Genomic DNA, 18,954 nt, shown 5'->3' with positions numbered 1-18,954 from the left:
ACTTACACACTGCAGTACATAAAAGGTTAAGCAGAAGGACACACGCTCTTACCTTCTCCCCCGGGCCCCCGTCCTGCACAGGCTCCATAGCAACCGCCCACTCTGCCTCTATGGTAGCTATGCCACTGCTGCTGGGGTCGATTGTAGCATCCAGACCAGGGCTGTGCAGTCGGTTAGCCGCAGCTCCTTAATATTATCAGGGACTGATTCAGACTCCAGCTCCGTCACTAAATGGCCAGTCAGACAGCAGGGGAATTATTTCTCATACTGGTGTACAGCAGATCTGGCTCAGCAGCTTCAGTGTAATGTCATACATGATCCTGGGGTGACTATTGAGGGAATAAGGCAAAGATATAAAGCAGATTCTCCTGTGTGTGGAGTGGATTCAGCCAGTCTCCAGCCACCATGTCCTGAACAACTCAGAACTAATATTCACCATACGCAAAGGAAAACTGCTGACAATGCCAGATACCTTTGATATAGAGGTCAGACATAGGCCCAGATTTATCAGCTCTGTCAGCATCTGCGGTTCTGAATAAATCTTGGCCCAGAGGAACTACCCGCTCAGCCAGTCAGTAACTGCAGCTGTGTCCCACCTCAGTCACTGACTGGCTAAGTGGACATTTCTGGGGGAGGCCATGACAAAGGATCAGAAACCCAGGTAAATAGGTCTTCTTTATTATGTCCTCACCACCCCCTTGCCCCCCCTGGATTTTTCACTGTTGCCCAGAATACCCCTGCAGCCATAGCACGGACACACAATCTTCTTCCAGAGTGAAAACACAAAACTCTAGCTGCCACGTATGGGGCGGCCTCAGTTCCAAAGCCTGCTGCATCCTCCTCCTTGCCTGACATTTTGACATATATGTACCCCAAATGTCAGTGGTGGTGCGTTTACACAGACAGATTTATCTGACAGATCTTTGAAGCCCAAACCAGGAACAAACAATAAACAGGGATCAGGTCATAAAGGAAATACTGGGATCTATCCTCTTTTCAAATCCAATTCTGGCTTTGGCTTCTAAAATGTGTCTGTGTAAACGCACCCTAAAGGTCCTTTTAGATCAAAAGATTTGTCAGCCGCTGGGGGTGAGAACGGCGCTCGTTTGCAGAGCCTTTACATACCATGAGAAGCATCTGGGTTGCACAAATGATCCTTGTATCCTTCGTGCAGCCCGGGAAACTGACAACACAGATATGTATATATTGGGGTCTGGGAAATGTATATATCTGTGCTGTCAGTTTCCGGATCACAAGCACCATATGCTTATCATCCACACTGTTCGTGATCTGGCAACTGGCTCTCCCAGTCCTCTAGCTGTAACTTCAGGCCCCGCCTTCTCGCAATGATAGACAACCAGAGGAAGCAGGGCTTAATGATAAAGCCGGCTGCCTGAGGACTGGAGAGCCAGATGCCAAATTTCAAGTAGAGATGAGCGGAACTTTCGGTCTGAAAGCCACTCACTCCAGTGCAATGCCTGCGATCCCGGGTGCATAGTTGCGCTCACGGGAATCTGCGGGCAGGATTTTCCAGGGAATGTATCTTGAATTCCCTGGAAGATCCTGCCCGCAGATTCCCGGGAGCGCAACTATGCACCCGGGATCACAGGCATCCTAATTGAGCGAAGATGCCGTTGGACCAAAAGTCATCCCTAATCTCAAGACGCACGGATGGTAACTATACACTGCTTGTGATTCGGAATCTGATATACACATCTGTGCTGTCAGTTTCCCTTTATCGTTATCGGCCACACTCAACCGTTTACACAGGATGTGCGGCTGATAGCAATAAATTTTAAAGCAGGCTCAAAGGGGCCGATCAGCCAACTCTGATTGCTGTCAATTTTACCCGAGCCAATTATCGGCCACAGGAGCGTTTCTAGATGACCTGAGTCTCCAGAAAGAATATAACAGTCATGTGTATACATTGCCACTTCACTATCTATGGGAACTGGCAGAGATCGCTTCGTACAGAACTCACCTTTCTTCACTGGATGGGGAATAAGACAAAAGGGGTAGCCGGCTGCGCTGTTCTCATTAGGTCCCTCAATCTTCTATCTTCTTCCAAGACAAGCATGCAGGAGCAGGACCTGCAGGCTAAGCCAATCACCGTCCATTATGGGTAAATAAAATGGAGACTCAAATTTTTCAAACTTTCATGTTTTTATAGAATTTTTTTTTGTATGTGCAAGAAAGAAAAACATAGAAACATTTAATAATGACAGTTTAATGATTTTTTTTTTATGCAAACTTTACAAGACCCTCCTGTAGTTAAACAATTACAATTCCAGTGATGGAATGTTAGTATTCTAAAATACCCCAAAAAAGTGCATGCTGCGTCTCTAAACTTAAGTATATTGCAGTAAAAGACCAACTTTCAAAAATAAACACAGTACTTGTAATAAGAATATATATATATCATGTATAAAACACAAACCACTGGTAGATTTAAAGCAGGGATCTGTTCAGACTCATAAGAAATAATACAAAAAGGCAAAGAGAGAAAAAGAGAGACACGAAGAGACAGAGCCGGAGCTGCCATTTCAACAGAACTGAAACGCTGTTTTAGCTTCGGCTCCTTAAATCGTTGCAATGTTCACTGCTATTTGGTATCCAGCAGTAAAAAGGAAAGAAAGGAGGGGACAGCTTTAAAGGGGACAGACATTCTGAACAAATCCCTGGGGAGAGCGAAAAAATATTCACAGTTTGGAAATGTTGACAACAAAATTGTGTACAGAAACGTCGTTCCGAAATCAGCAGGTTAAACGGAGAGATGTGAAGCTTCACGACCCGGCGGCTTCTCTTATGTATCAAATACCAAAATCGACGCAAGAAATGAAAACAGAAATGACAACATTGGCGTAAAGCGGCACATCTTAAAGGAACAGGAACCATATTCACTTTCGGTATGTGAAACCGCAACTGCTTGTGGAGAACCCCCAGTCACCTGTTCCGGTCCTACATAGGGCCCAGGCTGCAGTATAAGCACCGCATGGTAAAATAAAGCGTGTGCGCTGGTACAGGCAAACATCACACGGACAAACAGAAAACCGTTTTTCTTTATTTCTCTAATACTCACCACTTATCAGGTAAAAACCCTCCCCCTCCTATATACACATTTATGTAGACGCCTCTATAACCAGGAACTGAACCAGTTAGTCCTCCCAACATGTCCGTGTTAGTAACTACTTGTACTCCTCATAAAAAAAACAAAGGATTCTTGAGTTTTTAAAACTTTACACGTGCCATTCCGCCACTTTTTCTCCAGGAGATGGAAGACCAACATTAAAACTGGTCGCTACCATTGCCTTGTCAGTGAGGCATGTCTGATCAGAGTTGACAGTAAAGGACACACCCTAGAAACAAGACGACTGGTAATGCCCATATTGGTTCATTTATACAGTTCCAAGAGGAATAACAGAGGGACAGTAGAGTTCAAAACGTTATTACCTGGGGAATACAAGTAGTTACCAAGAAATGTCAGGAAAGGTGACAAATCTACTTCAAAGAATATTCCATGTCCCTAGAGCCATCCTGTGCTGTAAAGTTGTTCAAGCTCCTGTTCACTCACTGTCTCTGGTTCTGTGAATCTGTATCTCCAATAACAGCCTTTGCGGTTTATCATTCGGCTTTTCCTAGCTCCTAACATACAGTTGAAATAGACAGACCTGTCACTCAGGAGCTTAAAAAAGGTGGGAGGTTGGGTATGGGGTGCTGTATAATATCAACCACCAAACATTCCCAGGAACATATCACTATCAGAGCTTGGTAGAAGACTATGTACAAGTGACTGAAGGTCTTTGAGGAGTCAGCGTGCCTCATACACGACTACCTGCTCTGTATATCACACAAGTCATATCTCACAGGACAGAAAAAAGAACACAAAGACAAAGCACCAATGACCTCCGCTTACTGCTCCCAGTGTCTGATGTGTGTCTATGTTTAAGGTCTTTTTGCACTTACGAAAGGATGACATCGCTTTACTAGGCAAGTAGTGAGATGAGGGAGCTGAAAAGATTACATTCCACAAAGCTACATTCACCTTAAGACAAACCAACGGCCATGTAAAAGAGAAAAGCAGATCTATAGAGGGGATGTTACCAGCTGTATAACAGCAAATCCTCCGTCTGTCACTGCTACCGACCTGACTAGGCCTCGTGGTTAGCAGGACGGGGCGGCAGAACATCGCTCCTGCACAATCCAAAAAGGCATTGCAAAAACGGCAAAGAAAAAAATGTCAGTAATTTACACCTCCAAATCCCATTATCCTGTGCTACTGAATGAGAAAGAAAAATCCTATTCACAGTTATGTAGATGCTACAACTCCAATAGCTTAATGACCCAGATTATTTCCCCTCCTATGCCTGTGATGTGTAAAGACGCTACATGGCTAACTTTGCTTTATGAGAACTTACTTTATAAAAGATGACAAAGTCTTAGTCGCTCCCTGCAATATAATAGACATAAAGAAATATTCTCATTTCTTTATACAAAGTTCCAAATTCCCTGCCCAGACATAACATGCTAGCGGCCTGTGAGGGCTTACCACACGGAGATATCCATTGAACACAACTGCCTCTAATTGTAACTGCATTTAGTATGTTATACTGTAAATCAGGGGGGTCAAACTCGTGGCCCCTGCGGCTATTGCAAAACTACAAGTGGTAGTTTTGCAACAGCTGCAGGGCTGTGATCCCTGCTCTAAAACTATGTCTATGCAGGGGATCTGCAATAGATATTTTATTATCAAGAAATTGTTCATCACAGAATTTTACTTGAACATTTACTTCTGACAGATTCTGCAATGTAAAGTAAATCTGTTGTCCATTATGTCAGACCTGCAATGGCTGGGAGGAGAGAAGAAAACACGTCAAATCTGCTGCAGGATTTTTTGGCTCTGATATAGTGATTTATTACAGTAGCCCTCAACCATTGGCTTTTCAGCTGCTCTGAAACTACAAATCCCAGCACGCCTTGACAGTCTTTGGCTGTCAGGGCATGCTGGGAGTGGTAATTTAACAGCAGCTGAAAAGCAACAGGTTGGAGACTGCAGCTCTACACACTTTAAGGGGGTTTTGCCATCACCAACCTCCAGCTTCTCTTACCCGGCACCATATACACGCTGCATGGTTACAGTTTTGGAAACAGACTCTTTAATTCCAGGATCCAACGGGTTCAGAGAATGAGTAGAATCAGTAGAGAATACGTTTACGTCACACACACACAAAATCCAGATCCCTTTGACAAGATTATTATGGCACATGCACAAGTTGTCAGAGCTCCTACATATTTATCAATGTCACTGTCCACTAGCTTGTACATCCAAGGAGATTTAAAGCTGAATAGAGGATTTCAGATGGGCAACAAAGAAATATATACAGTACAACTTAGCGAAAAGAAACCATCAGTGCCCACCCTGACAATACAATGGTTACCAATTTTAATGGGACCAAGATGTAACAGTTTAACCACTAAGGTCGCCTATCAGACTCAGTTCCACCAGCACGGCCAAAAGTAGACAGCCTGGTCTTCAAGGATAAGTCCAGAATCTTACAGAAACCTTTACATCATCTATAAGCAGTCAGCTGTGTCTGGACACATCCCAAACAGCAGGATGTGAAATAAGATGAAAAGAACTTTTTTTAAAGGGTTGTCCAAATGTAGCAAATGAATCTTACTTTTTTTTTGCAGTAACTATATCAGATAACTAGTCCATGGAATGCGTTGGTATTGCAGCTAAGCCCTATCCCCTTCAAAAGGGAGTAAATTTCAATACCAGACCCTGCCCACAGACAAGCGTGGCGCTGTTTCATCCTTAAAACCTATATAAAACTAATCTACAAACCATATTAAAACCAACTTTAAATGCTCATCTATTTTACGTTCTTGAGGCCACAGCTGTCCCACTACTGTAAGGCAAGCTTAAAGTTGAAAATCCTATCAGAAAAAAAAATTCAAGTTTTTAAAGTGACTGACACTTACATTTTCAGCTCTGACCAAGACACGTATCCCTATGAAGCCAAGATGTTATCACAGGAACGTGCTGACCCCCCCCCCTCTCAATCCTGATAAATGCTATTTAGCCCTATTAGTAAAACTGAAAAGCAAACCTTGTGTTGACACTTCTGATGTAGGTCAGAGTACAAATGAAAAATTCACGGTTATCAAAGGCAAGGCTCCATTCACAAAGCAGATTGTAGTAAGAAACACTTGTGTTGCGGTTACTTAAGCAAATACCAAGTATAAAAGAGATATCCCCTAGGCCGTAATCTGCAGATATTTGCTTCTGGCTGCGACTTGGAGGCTACAGGTTCATTGATTCAGCTTACCAGTTGCAGGAAGAACAGAGAGGAAGGCAAGAGATAAGGGAAGACCCTCTCTGATACAAACCATCAATGTGCAGCTCCTGTGTTTAGGATGGGCACTACAAAACGAGGTAGATAAAAACCAAAAAAAAAAAAAAAAAAAAAGCAAAAAACATAGCAGAAATGATACATTCTACCAAGCTGTGTTCATTCGCGCAAAGCATCAGAGGACAACATAACACTGTACAGACAGAAACAAAACTAACGGAGAACGCTATCCTCAGGGATGTGGGGACTCACCGTCCAAACCGTTGCAAAAACATTTCAGATTTTTTTTGGGGAAAAAAGGGTAAGGTTTAGGAGTAACACAGGAGTGAGTGTTGCTCTAAGTTTAATACCCATCTGCTACCTTACAGATGTCACAGCAGTAATGCAAGAGTAAGCTATGAAGGGCAGCATGTGTGCACTTTATGGGTTTATCTGGGATTAGGAGAAGGGTCTGATTCCTTTTCCCCAGAAACACCACTATTGCCCACAGGCTGTGTCTGGTATTGCAGCTAGGCCTTAGCCACATCGAGTTAAAATCTCACAACACACAGCTCATGAACAAGGGTGGCGCGCGGAAATGTAAGTGTAAGGGCAGGTCCATATACAGAGGATTTGTTAGAGTAAAAATCCACATCTCTCACAAAGGTTTTAAAGCACAAATTTCATCACTATACAGCAGTGAAACCTGTGAGCGCACTGCAAATAAATTACAGAGTGATGAGATGTGTAACACTGACCCATGTGCCCCGTACAATAACCAGCTGAGGAGATCACCTGCACAAATCCAATACCCTTAGGTGGGCCTTTTGCTGAAAGATGGGACTGGTTCAGGACCCCCTATATTAGCACTGCTCCCAACAGATGCTTACCCAATGTGTTAATAATCAGCATTTACATTGGGTAGTCTACAAACCGTGACATCTGATTGAAGTAGCTTTCAACTAAGTTCCAAGGAACTCATGACAGCTATTTTTTTCCTGAATTTTTCTCTGGATCTATAGACTATTTGTCTGCAACGTTGTCAATCATCATTCTCATAAAGCCCTCATTAATAAAATAACAATGATAAAAACAGAAATAGGAAAAAAAAAAAGTTATACTGGTATAAAAAGATTTCTATAACAAGCCCAACTTAAAAACGCCCTAAGCCTATACCCTGCGGTCTAAGTACAGCAAGTGGCAGATTATCAAATTCAGAGATGGCATAATGTACAATATCCCCCAAGGCACAGCAAGAGTCTGCAGGCAAAGCAGAAGCAGCAGTTGTGCGAAAGACAGAAGCTAGAAGGCCTCTATGTTAGAAGAAGGTACTGGGGTGAGTGGAGAGTTAAAACGCATGCAGGTGAAGCCATAGAGACACTGGGCTCCAGAGCGAGGGCAAACAAGAAGCATCTCTGCTCTGGAGCCAATAAAGCTCATCGCCGTCAATGTACAGCCAAAACTGTACCACTGCTTGGGTAGAACGCATCCACAAAAAAACAAAACAAAAAAAAAAACAGCAACTTTTTGCGCAACAGCATATTAATTCACATTATTCTAGAGCTGGTGTAGGGAGCTTCTGCTTTAGGATATTTTGAAACGGAATCACTGGATAGAACTAAAATAACCAGAAGACAGATTCTTGGGGGAGGTGTTTGAGTCCTCCATGAAACACAGAGGGCAAAAGGAAGTGAAGAAGCCACAAGAGGATTATGTAAGAGAAAGGAGACATTGTTGTGCTGTGTAACCCTGTACAAAGGCTTGGGAGGTGATGGGAGAATATTCCCCATACCTCTTACTCAGTACTTTGCTTGGCTGCAGTTTCTTGTGAAGGCTGGAACACATTCATTCACCTGTATGGCACCAGGAGTTCCCTCAAAGAAAAGTAAAAAGTGAAATCACATTGCAGAATGACTATGCGTAGAAACTAGGGTACGTTCAAACCCAATTCACACAACACAGCACATAGAAAAAAAATCCCCAGTAATGGGGGAGGGAAATAACAGCGCACCCTTTGTATCACAACCAACCAAAGAAAGGTAAAACAACCAAAGAAATAGCGAGTGGGTGTCTGATGTAGTCTGTACGGGGAGGCGGAGAAATCCCAGAGAAAAGTCTATAGTCATTTAATGGGATCATTTGGGAGAAGATGGGATTGTAGCAGCTTTCTGAGCTGTAGTGGAGGGAAATGCTTGCATTCCAATTCCAGGCTGGTATGCTGCAAGGTGCTGTGCGGGAAGGCCTGGCGTCTGGTTAGACCACTGTACAGGGTAGCCGCTGCCCCCCATTGCATTCAGCTGGCAGGCATGCGGTATTGGGTATGATGGAATGCCTCCAGATGTAAAATTCGGGAGTATAGATTGAGAGATAGCAGCTGGAACTGTCCCATGAATCGGAGGCAAAGTGGGGACCCAGGTAGAAGGGAAGTTTGTTGTTGCAGCCTAAAAGAGAATAAATGAAAAAGATCAAAAACACATTAGATTCCAATATTAAACCACTATTATATAAAAGACATATAATACCAAGAGTGAATTTAATGGACACCAAAAAAAGAAATTCTTAAAAAAAGGCCTTACACCTCACCAACAAAAATGACCTTTTGGACATTGCTCTGGACCCCAGGAGCGGGATACTACAGCAACACCCTGAGTCCAGTAACAGATAGAGCTCAGTATGAGTGCAATCTAACAATAGTGCTTAAAAAGTCACTTCTGCCCTTCATTCCTGCCACTTAACGTGGTCCTCTTGTACTCCCGGAAATTCAACATTTATTCCTCCATGTCCCCTAGCAGAGCATTCTTTTTTGTTTTAGGTGCATCTGTTCCTTGGCAAACAACTGCACTTCTCTGCACAGCTAATATATACGTAAATAAGCAAACTGACAACTAGGTGGTATGCAGAACCCAGTGTCACCGAGGCATAAAACAGCGCCAGAGCGATTACAGCAGTCAGAGAATCATGATATGATGAGTGTGATGTGAGTGTAAGATGTGTGTGCGAGTCTCATGAGATTAACCCTTTCATGACCATGGGTCATTGATTCCTAAATGCCCAGGTCGTTTTAGGATATCAGCTTATGGGCTCATAATGATGTCCCTTGTGTCTGCCCCCTCTCCTCTGTCCCCTGCTGCTGTTACAATCTTGTGACAGTAGCAAGGGAGAGGGCACAGCTCACGGGCATGCACCCAGCCTTCCCTCCCTCCGCAGCCAGGAAACCGGAAGCCTGAGCTTTCCAATTTCCACGGCTACCACCGGGGCTCTGCGATCACTTCGCAGAACCCCGATGGACAGCAGACAGAGAATTCTCCCTCTGTAGAGGGAGAATTCTCTGTCAGAAGCCCTATAGATGCTACGGTCGAGCTGACCGCAGTATCTATAGAGTTAACTCTAAGCATCGGAGCGCAGCTCTGGTGCTGAGCGTTGCGGCGGGTCTCCGGCTATCACTGATAGCCAGGACCCACCGTGGATGAGAGAGCCGCAGCTTCTGTGTCTGTGTCATCCTGGATCATAAATTACCGTCACTGCAGCTTCAGGCATAGGCTGCAGTGACGTTAATTTACAGTGCAGCGGCAGGAGGGAGTTAAGCTCCCAGAGCCATTCTGACATGGTCTGTGCTTACTTATTAACACCCCTTTGGGGACCACCCAATTGTTAATTTAATCATTTATTTGCATACTGGCCAACACAAACGAACAGAAAATAAAAAAAGGAGGGAAGTTATGACACAAATTTAAATTTTATTTTTGGAATAAGACAAATGCTCTCTAAGGGTACGTTCACAAGTACTGTGCAGTATATGCTGAAGATTTTACGCTGTGTAAGACAATATAAATAGTTGCCGAATAATTTTATCTACAGCTGCCCACATCTTCCTGGTAACTTCTTTACACACAGAAATGCCCACTCAGCCAAATTACAGGCAGCATTGGTGAACCCCCTCAGCCAGTGATTGGTTTATTGAGCATGAGTCTCTGATTCCTGAGCGTCAATATGGCAGCACAGAGCAGAGTGGACCCAGGCATCAGCACGGTATTGGAACTTTGGATCCAGCTCTTACCTCATGAACACGACTCCAACCATCTGTGTCTGGGCGGTTCTGGTTCAGTTTGATCTGATTTAAGCTGGGTTTTAGATTTAAGTTGCCTGCATTTTCCTTCGCCCAGTCATCGACCAGTTTATGCAGATCATCTGTGAACATGCTCTTCTTCTCAGAGATGGAGTGCTGACAGGCATCTGAGTTACTCTCACTGCACTGCGGATCTGAATAAAGAACACAAAAGTACTACTTGGGACATATTCATTGTAAATAAATAGTTGCTCCCACATAGGAAAGTCCACCTTGTAGTTTGCAGCCCCCGCCCCAAAGTAAAATGTATCCCCCATGTAGGTAGTCCCTGTGTGTGTGTCATATATACACTGTATACAATATATATGTATACATACTCATCCTTCTCCAGTGCCCTCCAAGGGCTTTTGTGGCCGGAGGCAGAATGTTACCTGCAGCCTTATAGTTAAATGCATAGGCGCAGAGTCCTGTTTCCGAGTGCACTTGCCCGCCTGCCCATTCACCCCTGGGAGTGTCCTGTACTTTAAGGGCCCTATTACACCAACAGATGTCTGACAGATGTTTGTCAGCCAAAGCCAGGAATGGATTTAGAGAAGAGGAGAAATTCCAGTCGTTCCATTATTACCTGTTCTCTGTTTGTAGTCTGTTCCTGGTTTTGGTTGAAAAAAATTTGTCAGATAATCTGTTGGTGTAATAGGGCCCTTACACTTTCTGTGCTGCCACATGTAAGGGACCTTCAACCTCCCCACCATAGTCCTGCAGATTGTTCTACTTGCAGGCAGTCTCAAAACAGAGGTGTAAGTTGTCACTGACATTCTGCAGCACAGAAAGGTTTAAAGAGCAGGACACCACATTTATGTCTCATTGGTTTGCGCACCGAATATCTCCATACAGAATCCCACACAAAATCGGATTTCCAAATAAAATCATGAGTCTCCCCCAAGGGCTAACTAATTAAATCAATTAGGCCCAGCCCTACATGGACACAAATCTATTTCTCAAACAAATAAGAAACAGGTCAACAAAGAGAACATACACTTTAACCGTATCAGTCAACATCTGATTTCTTAACTTTCATTCTTTGTAACTATTCTGCTTGCCATGTTTGTTCCTATAAATAGTCCAACTGGTTCTCCTAATGAGAACCCCCTCTTCTCTATGGGAGCTTACCTGAATGTCCGATTCCATTGTCCATGTGAGTTAAAGACTGCGGCCTGCTGCGCTGCTTACTTTTAAGAGACCTGGGGCGACGTGGAGACATTGGTTGGGAAGAATTGTCAGAGGACTGTGCTTTGCTTTCCCTCAAAGAACGCAAACGTGCATATACGTCTTGTAGTTCTCTGTTCTGCTGGGCTTGTAAGCTCACCACCTCCTGAATGTGCCTGTATGTCGAAGCAAAACACGACAATTTGTTCAGTATTCTAAAGGAATGTAGAACAGAAGATACACACAAAAAGAATCCTAGAAATTCCTTTCCTATGCTCTGGTTACATCTGTGATGTGCTTTCCATTTACAAAAGAAAACATGACACTGTGGCAGATCGGACATATGGTGTATACCACCACTGCCCAACAGACACTGCTGACTTGCAGGCAGTGTGTCAGGACCCATTGTGGTATCCCTCATGTTGACAGGAATAATCTTGTAAAAGATGGCTGCATAAGGAGGCCTCTTACTCTGTTTGTAACTGAAGATTGCTAGGACTGTCCAAAATCACAGGAACAGGGACCAGAGTTCCCTGACAGACGGGAGGGGTGGTCTACAGTCATCCCCAAACATGAATGTTTGGCACAGCCTCTTCAGCCTCCCACAGCTGCAAATAAGTGCAGATCAGAGAGATTGGCGCTTGTTTGCAGCACCTTTACAAGTCACAATTAAATATGCAGCTGGGCAGTACAAACAACTGTTGTATAACAAGCATTGTTATCGGTCGATTAGATGTGATTAGCCGATAAACAGTTAACAAGTTTATGTCCTTTTTACATTTATTTCTAGGTTTAGTGATCCTTTCTGTTCTACATACGTCTAGACCAGGCATGTCCAAACTTTTTTCGAAGAGTGCCAAATTTGCTGAAGTGAACATGTGCGGGGGCCGACCATTTTGCTTGACATTCTTTGGACCATTAAAATGAATGCAAATAAACTTTTTTTTTTACAAAGTTTATTGAAAACGGCATACTTTTTATAATTAAAAAATCCCGGGGCACACCACCAACCAAAATGGCACAAAATGACACTAAAGCAGGACATATTATACATAATAATAATAATATAGATTCTAAATGTATTTATACTCACTCAGTGTGAAACCTGGGCCTGTTTCGAAAAACACAAAAGGGATATCCCCATGTTTCTCTCCCCCCTGCTTCTCCCCCATCCCCATGTTTCTCTCCCCCCTGCTTCTCCCCCATCCCCATGTTTCTCTCCCCCCTGCTTCTCCCCCATCCCCATGTTTCTCTCCCCCCTGCTTCTCCCCCATCCCCCTGCTTCTCTCCCCTGTTTCTCCCCCATCCCCATGTTTCTCTCCTCCCTGCTTCTCCCCCATCCCCCTGCTTCTCTCCCCTGTTTCTCCCCCATCCCCATGTTTCTCTCCTCCCTGCTTCTCCCCCATCCCCCTGCTTCTCTCCCCTGTTTCTCCCCCATCCCCATGTTTCTCTCCCCCTGCTTCTCCCCCATCCCCATGTTTCTCTCCCCCCTGCTTCTCCCCCATCCCCATGTTTCTCTCCCCCCTGCTTCTCCCCCATCCCCATGTTTCTCTCCCCCCTGCTTCTCTCCCATCCTCATGTTTCTCTCCCCCCTGCTTCTCCCCATCCCCATGTTTCTTTCCCCCCTGCTTCTCCCCCATCCTCATGTTTCTTTCCCCCCTGCTTCTCCCCCATCCTCATGTTTCTCTCCCCCCTGCTTCTCCCCTGTTTCTCCCCCATCCCTGCTCACCTTCCTTGAGATGCTCGCCGCGGGCGCCGTCCCCCTCACCTACTGGCCCGGACGTGCTCCTCCAATCAGGGGAGACACCTGATTGGAGGAGCACGTCCGGGCCAGTAGGTGAGGGGGACGGCGCCCGCGGCACACTGGTTGGAAAACACTGCTCTAGTGCACGGGAAAGGAAAGCCGAAATCTCGGACATCGCGAGATTTCGGCTTTCCTTTTCTGTGCACTAGAGCAGTGTTGCTGCCGGATACCTGGGGGGCCGCAAAAGTTCGGAACGCGGGCCGCAAATGGCCCGCGGGCCGGACTTTGGACATGCCTGGTCTAGACCAATAGTTTAATCCCCACTATTTTTTAATTTTATTACGAGGATTAAACAGAAGAGAACACTAACTTTTCCCGAAGTTTCTGCAGTTCCACCTTTAAATCCTCATCCTCTAATTCAGACTCATCATCGCTGCTCATGGGAGAAGATGGAGAATAGAGTAGGGAGTTCTGCTTTTGGTTATAGGCCTTTTCACCAATGCAGTTCTGCAAGTCATCCCGTGCGTTAAAATCTTGGGCTCTACCCGGGGCTGCAGACATCTCAGAGTCACTACTAGGCTGCTTTGTAAAGCTGCTTCCTTTCTTGCCATCTTTCATCCACATTGCTGAACTAGACAGGGCACTGCTGCCTGTGGCAGAGGTTTCTTCCAGCTCCCGATCAGGGGTAAGAGAAGATGCATCTGTTTCACAAGCTGTGCTGGCAGACTGTGGAGTTTCTTCAGCTCTAGTTTCTTCTGCAGATATGGTTCTGTCTGACTGCAGAGATGTGGAAGGAATAGTGGGGGATTCAGCAGTGATGGACTGCTCTTGTTGTGGAACTGTGACAACCTGCAAGTAAGAGAATCAAAAGGATAATGACACAAGGAAACACATTTTGCCCATGTGTCATACATTTAATATCGTAAAAATCACTGGAATCAAGATGCAACACAAAGCCAGGAATTAATCTGAAAATAAGAAGACCTGGGTTTTCCTTTACATGTATCCTTCAAGTATAATATTCTCCTAGTTTTGGATACAATAACTGCAGTTAAGAACCTAAATGTGTGAACACAGCCTAAGCAACATTCCAAATAGTCTTCTTTAAAACCTTCCAACAATTTAGCTGCTGATCAGTGAAACATAAGTCCAGACAGACTTTCTACTCTCTAACAGGAAGGAAGTTACAGAAACTCAAGGAGTGGAGGGGGGGGGGGGGTTGTTGAATCCCTGAAGCAGAACAGCTCACACAGACTGTACAATGGAAGTATAGACAGAGACATAAGAAAGTTTGCAGGGCAGAATTTTACAGGCTGTATAATAGTGTAAACATTGCTAAAAGCCATAAGATTGAGAAGGAATAGATCACTGGTGGTATATGTGCAGTTCATACTCCTTTGCAGGGAAAATCCACTGCAGTACCAGTAGATCTACACCCTGATCACCTAGTTAGCCCTTATTCTATGGAAAGGGGATAACCTCAACCTGTTGGAATACACATTTAAAATTTTGAGATTAGAGCGATTGTTTGTTGCACCTTTACAAGGCACGATTATACTGTAAAGCCTTTTAAAGGACAACTGTGGTGCAAAAAAAGAAGCCCTCCCAAAAATAATTTTCATACTTACCCTCTGCAGAGTCTGTCGCTGCTCGAAATTCCACCGCCCCAGGACCCTGCTTCCAAGAGCCATAACGCTTTTTTTTTTTTTTTAACCTACAGGGCTGTTAGGGGCATGATGTTTTGTGATACAATCTCTAGTTTCTATTGGCTGCTTACACTGGTCAATGCTATGCCACTGTACAGCATTGATCAGAGTTATCTGTGATCTTCTCGTAGAGTCTGCTAATGCAGACGAAAAGATTGCCAATCAGACTGCACAGAGGTAAATATTTTACCTTTGGAAGTAATAAAAACTAATCGGGACCGCCCCTGACAGGAGCTCAGCTCTTGTCCCTGACACTTAAGTGCTGTTATCGGCAGTGTTTAAAGAGGACCTGTCACCCCCCGTGCCGGGGTGACAGGCTCCCGACCCCCTGTTAGATCCCCCTATACTGACGTGATCCCGCCGGGTCCCGCTTCCTGATCTGGTTGGGTCACGGAGATTTCAGCGCCCGAAGAGATGAGTCCGATGCCCATAGAGAATGACGGAGTATCGGACTCCCCATTCATTCTCTATGGGCGTCTGACTCTGCTGTCAGCGTGCGCGCGCCGGGCTTCGGGCGCTGAAATCTCCGTGACCCGACCGGCTCAGGAAGCTGGACCCGGCGGGATCACATAAGTATAGGGGGATCTAACAGGGGGTCGGGAGCCTGTCACCCCGGCACGGGGGGTGACAGGTGTCCTTTAAGAGGTTAATGACAGGCAGCAGTGCAATCGCTACTGCCAGTCATTGAGGGTAAAAACCAGACTGCTGATTACAGCCAATCCTTACCCTCTATGAAGCAAGCTTAGCTCCTGAGCTCGCTTTATAGAGCCTGTAGACTTAAATAGCATACGTGTATGTCATGGGTCCTTTCACTTGATGACCCATGATGTACCAGTCATCCACACCTCATTTATTTACAAGAGAGAGATATGTGGCCAACCAGGATGCATTGTAGCACAAATAATCAGACTAGAGTTGCTCTCTTTTATACAATCAACCTCAAAATTAGAAAATAAGACTTTTTCCCCATAAAGAAAGAAAATGAGATTGTTTTACAATATTACTTCACTTTTTGCGAAGACAAGTCTATTGAGTTGAAATCCCAGCACACAGACAAGTAGTGCTGTCTCTGAACAAGAGTAGTGGCATTTTATTTATTTTTTTTTTTTAATAACCCATACAACATTTTGATGGCACAAACCTGAAAACGTCCACGTTTGAAGGCACTGGTTCCAGATGAGGATCCCTCAGACAAGGCACATTCAGCCAGTGCTTCTACCACCCTTTGTGTAGCATCGGGGACTTCTCGTCTCACACCATCCTCGTCAGCTAAACAGAAGGTTTAAAAAAAAAAAAGCTCAGGAGTTTCTGCTAGGTGAACAAACCGTGAGTGCCTGATATCCTACTACATAAGTGAAGGAAGGGGGCAAAGGAATACAACGGTACGTGCGGGCTCCAGCTAAAATACATGTTGCCATGCTCAGGCAAAAACCAGTGGTTCACATGAAAGACATAAAGCAATGATAGCCCGATGCTCTTACAATGTGTCAGTAAAGACACAGCTAGACAAACACAAAAACGTTAACAAAAAAGGCAAAAAGTGAAAGTGCAAGAAACGTGAGGGTACATTTCTGAGGATGAAAAAAATGAAATAAAAATTGAACTCACTAAAAAGAAATATATACGTACGGAAATAACCAAAAGGGATGTTCCTATGGTACGGGCCTAACTGTAAGCAACACTACCTTGGCGGACTCTTGACCTCTTGAATAAGCTGTTGGAATGCCGCAATCTGCATGCCCAGCTTTTTAATTTGCGAGCCCACGGTTTCTTGCTAATGGGGTTTTTGAGACTAGGACAAGTAAAGCTTAGGCCAAAATATCCACCTCCTGTCTGTAGATGCGTGGCTCCAGTGCCCATAGAGCGTTTGGTGCAAGCATGAGAAGAACTTCCAGGATGCCAGGCGTCTTCAGAGCTTTCCTGGAGAGGATGACATTAAGGAAGAAAAAGAAAAACCATAATGTGAATAAAAATAGAAATAGTTGTCAGGAAACAGTATTTAAAAATCCCAATCAAGTCCCAGCAGAGCTTAAAGGGGTTTTAAAGGCCTTTGCAGATGAGAACCTGCAAATGCCATACTGTTTGTAACAGTAATACAAGGTACTCCATGCAGCGCTGTCGTATTCAAGTGGACAGAATAATACTGCAGTATTTTGCACCACAAGTGATCGATTACTGTAGGGCTTATGCTGAGGATAGACCATAAATTGTTAGCTAGGACCTTTCCTCCCCTCCTGAGCTGCTGTTTCAGTAAATACTTGTATTCCCCATGAAATAATTCAAATAATAATGCAAAAATTTAATTCTTGAACAATTCTAATAAACAATAAAGCTAAAATTGAATCAGGTCATGCTAGTAAAATGTTGTTGGTCAATTAAAAGAAGGCATAAAAGACTAAAAAGAATAAAACTTGCACTTCCAGTAAAGAATTGTCTCAGGAAAGTCATGGAGACATGAATTACTTACAGATGGTGTTAATGCACCGGGAACTGCAATGACCGCTTCAGCAGCTTGGACTGGCATGGGATCAACGGGCTCTGTCTGCTCCGGAGTGGCCTGAATACTGTCAGGAATTGCTGCATCAGGGGCAGGACAAGACAGGGTATCCTCAGCAGAAGATGAAAGGGGGGATTCTGTACTCTGGGTCTCCTTTTGGCTGTCCGCGTAAGAACTGGCAGAGCTGTCCTGGTATAACAGGTTTCTCAGCTTTTCATCAAGAGTTTTGATACAGTTATCAGAATATTCTATTTTGGGGGGACCTTCATTGTCAGACTCCTGAACTGAGGCAGAATGTACAAGTGACACTTCAGAGACAGGAGTCTGTGGATAGTAAGGAGCTTCTGAAGGTCCGACGCTGTCTGACTTTGTAAGACCAAGAGACATATGTGCAGTATTTGGGGCAGACGATGGACCAGAAGTGGGTTGAGCAACAGACTCCACTGCATAAACACCACTATTTGCCACCTGCATATTCTGATCACTACTGGCATGAATGGCTGGATGCTGAGCTTCTGTTATCACAGCTATATTGTTGCTATATGCCTCAGGCTCATTCTGAATCTTAACTTCTATCGAGTTATTGCTATTAACAGTGGAGGAGAGGATTTCGCTAGCATGTACCACATGAGGGGTAACTATAAGAGGCTCAGTATCTTTGGAAGAAACCTGCCCTTCTGAGGATGTGGAGATCATAGTATGCCCTGTCTGAAAGGAGCAGCTTTGCTTCGCACTAGATAGATCCTCAGGAAGACTACGCCTTGTTTCATTATGTGGTCCTGGAGAGAGGAAACAAAGCAGAGAAAAAGTATGAATACCACAATGAAGCAGGCCAAACACATAAGAAAGATGTATGCAAGACATTTACTGATGTCCCAACATCAGGAAGGCAAGAACAAGTGACTAGCAGATACCAAATACCGTATTTTCCGGCATACAAGACGACTTTTTAACCCCGAAAAGTCAGGGTTCGTCTTATACGCTGGGTCACCCCGGGGGGGGGGGCTCAAAAATGGCCAGCATCCAAACCGTATGGGGCAACCATTAAAAAAAAAACAAAAAAAAACAGTTAACTCACCTGGGCCTGTTCCTGGCGTCTTCTCCGCTCCGGTTCCCGGTGCAGCCAGTGTGACGTACACTGACTGCGCCCGGGATGCCCGAAGCTCGGAAAAATGACAGAGGCTTCGGTACTTTCGGAGCCTCCGTCATTCTTTCGAAACTCTCCCGAGCAGCAGAGCGTCTCAGATTAGACGCTCAGCTGCTCGGGAGAGCTTCGGGCATCCTCAGCGCAGTCAGTATACGTCACACTGGCTGCACCGAGAACGGGCCCAGGTGACTTAAAGCGTAACTGTCATGCTTTTTTTTTATTGCAGAAATCAGTAGTATAAGCGATTTTAAGAAAC

The 18,954-nt window shown here is 44.6% G+C and overlaps 1 protein-coding gene across 4 annotated transcripts in view; it reads right to left on the bottom strand.

Annotated features, from left to right (window-relative positions):
* Positions 1 to 2,207: 2,207 nt before the first annotated feature.
* WNK3 (WNK lysine deficient protein kinase 3) overlaps positions 2,208 to 18,954 on the bottom strand; it is an 80,806-nt gene continuing 64,059 nt past the window's right edge. For all 4 annotated transcript variants that reach the window (XM_069942902.1, XM_069942904.1, XM_069942903.1 and 1 more), the window contains exons 18-24: positions 17,522 to 18,330; positions 16,881 to 16,974; positions 16,196 to 16,323; positions 13,719 to 14,197; positions 11,569 to 11,780; positions 10,390 to 10,592; positions 2,208 to 8,773 (exon numbers count right to left, since the gene is read on the bottom strand). In XM_069942902.1, coding sequence (XP_069799003.1) covers positions 8,468 to 8,773; positions 10,390 to 10,592; positions 11,569 to 11,780; positions 13,719 to 14,197; positions 16,196 to 16,323; positions 16,881 to 16,974; positions 17,522 to 18,330 — 2,231 coding nt within the window. In that variant the 3' untranslated portion in view covers positions 2,208 to 8,467. The remainder of the gene's footprint in view (positions 8,774 to 10,389; positions 10,593 to 11,568; positions 11,781 to 13,718; positions 14,198 to 16,195; positions 16,324 to 16,880; positions 16,975 to 17,521; positions 18,331 to 18,954) is intronic.

The sequence above is a fragment of the Dendropsophus ebraccatus genome, chromosome 10 (genome assembly GCF_027789765.1).
Source record: "Dendropsophus ebraccatus isolate aDenEbr1 chromosome 10, aDenEbr1.pat, whole genome shotgun sequence".
Taxonomy (NCBI): domain Eukaryota; kingdom Metazoa; phylum Chordata; class Amphibia; order Anura; family Hylidae; genus Dendropsophus; species Dendropsophus ebraccatus.
The sequence above is the reverse complement of the archived record's forward strand: the minus strand, read 5'-3'. Positions and strand labels throughout refer to the sequence as shown.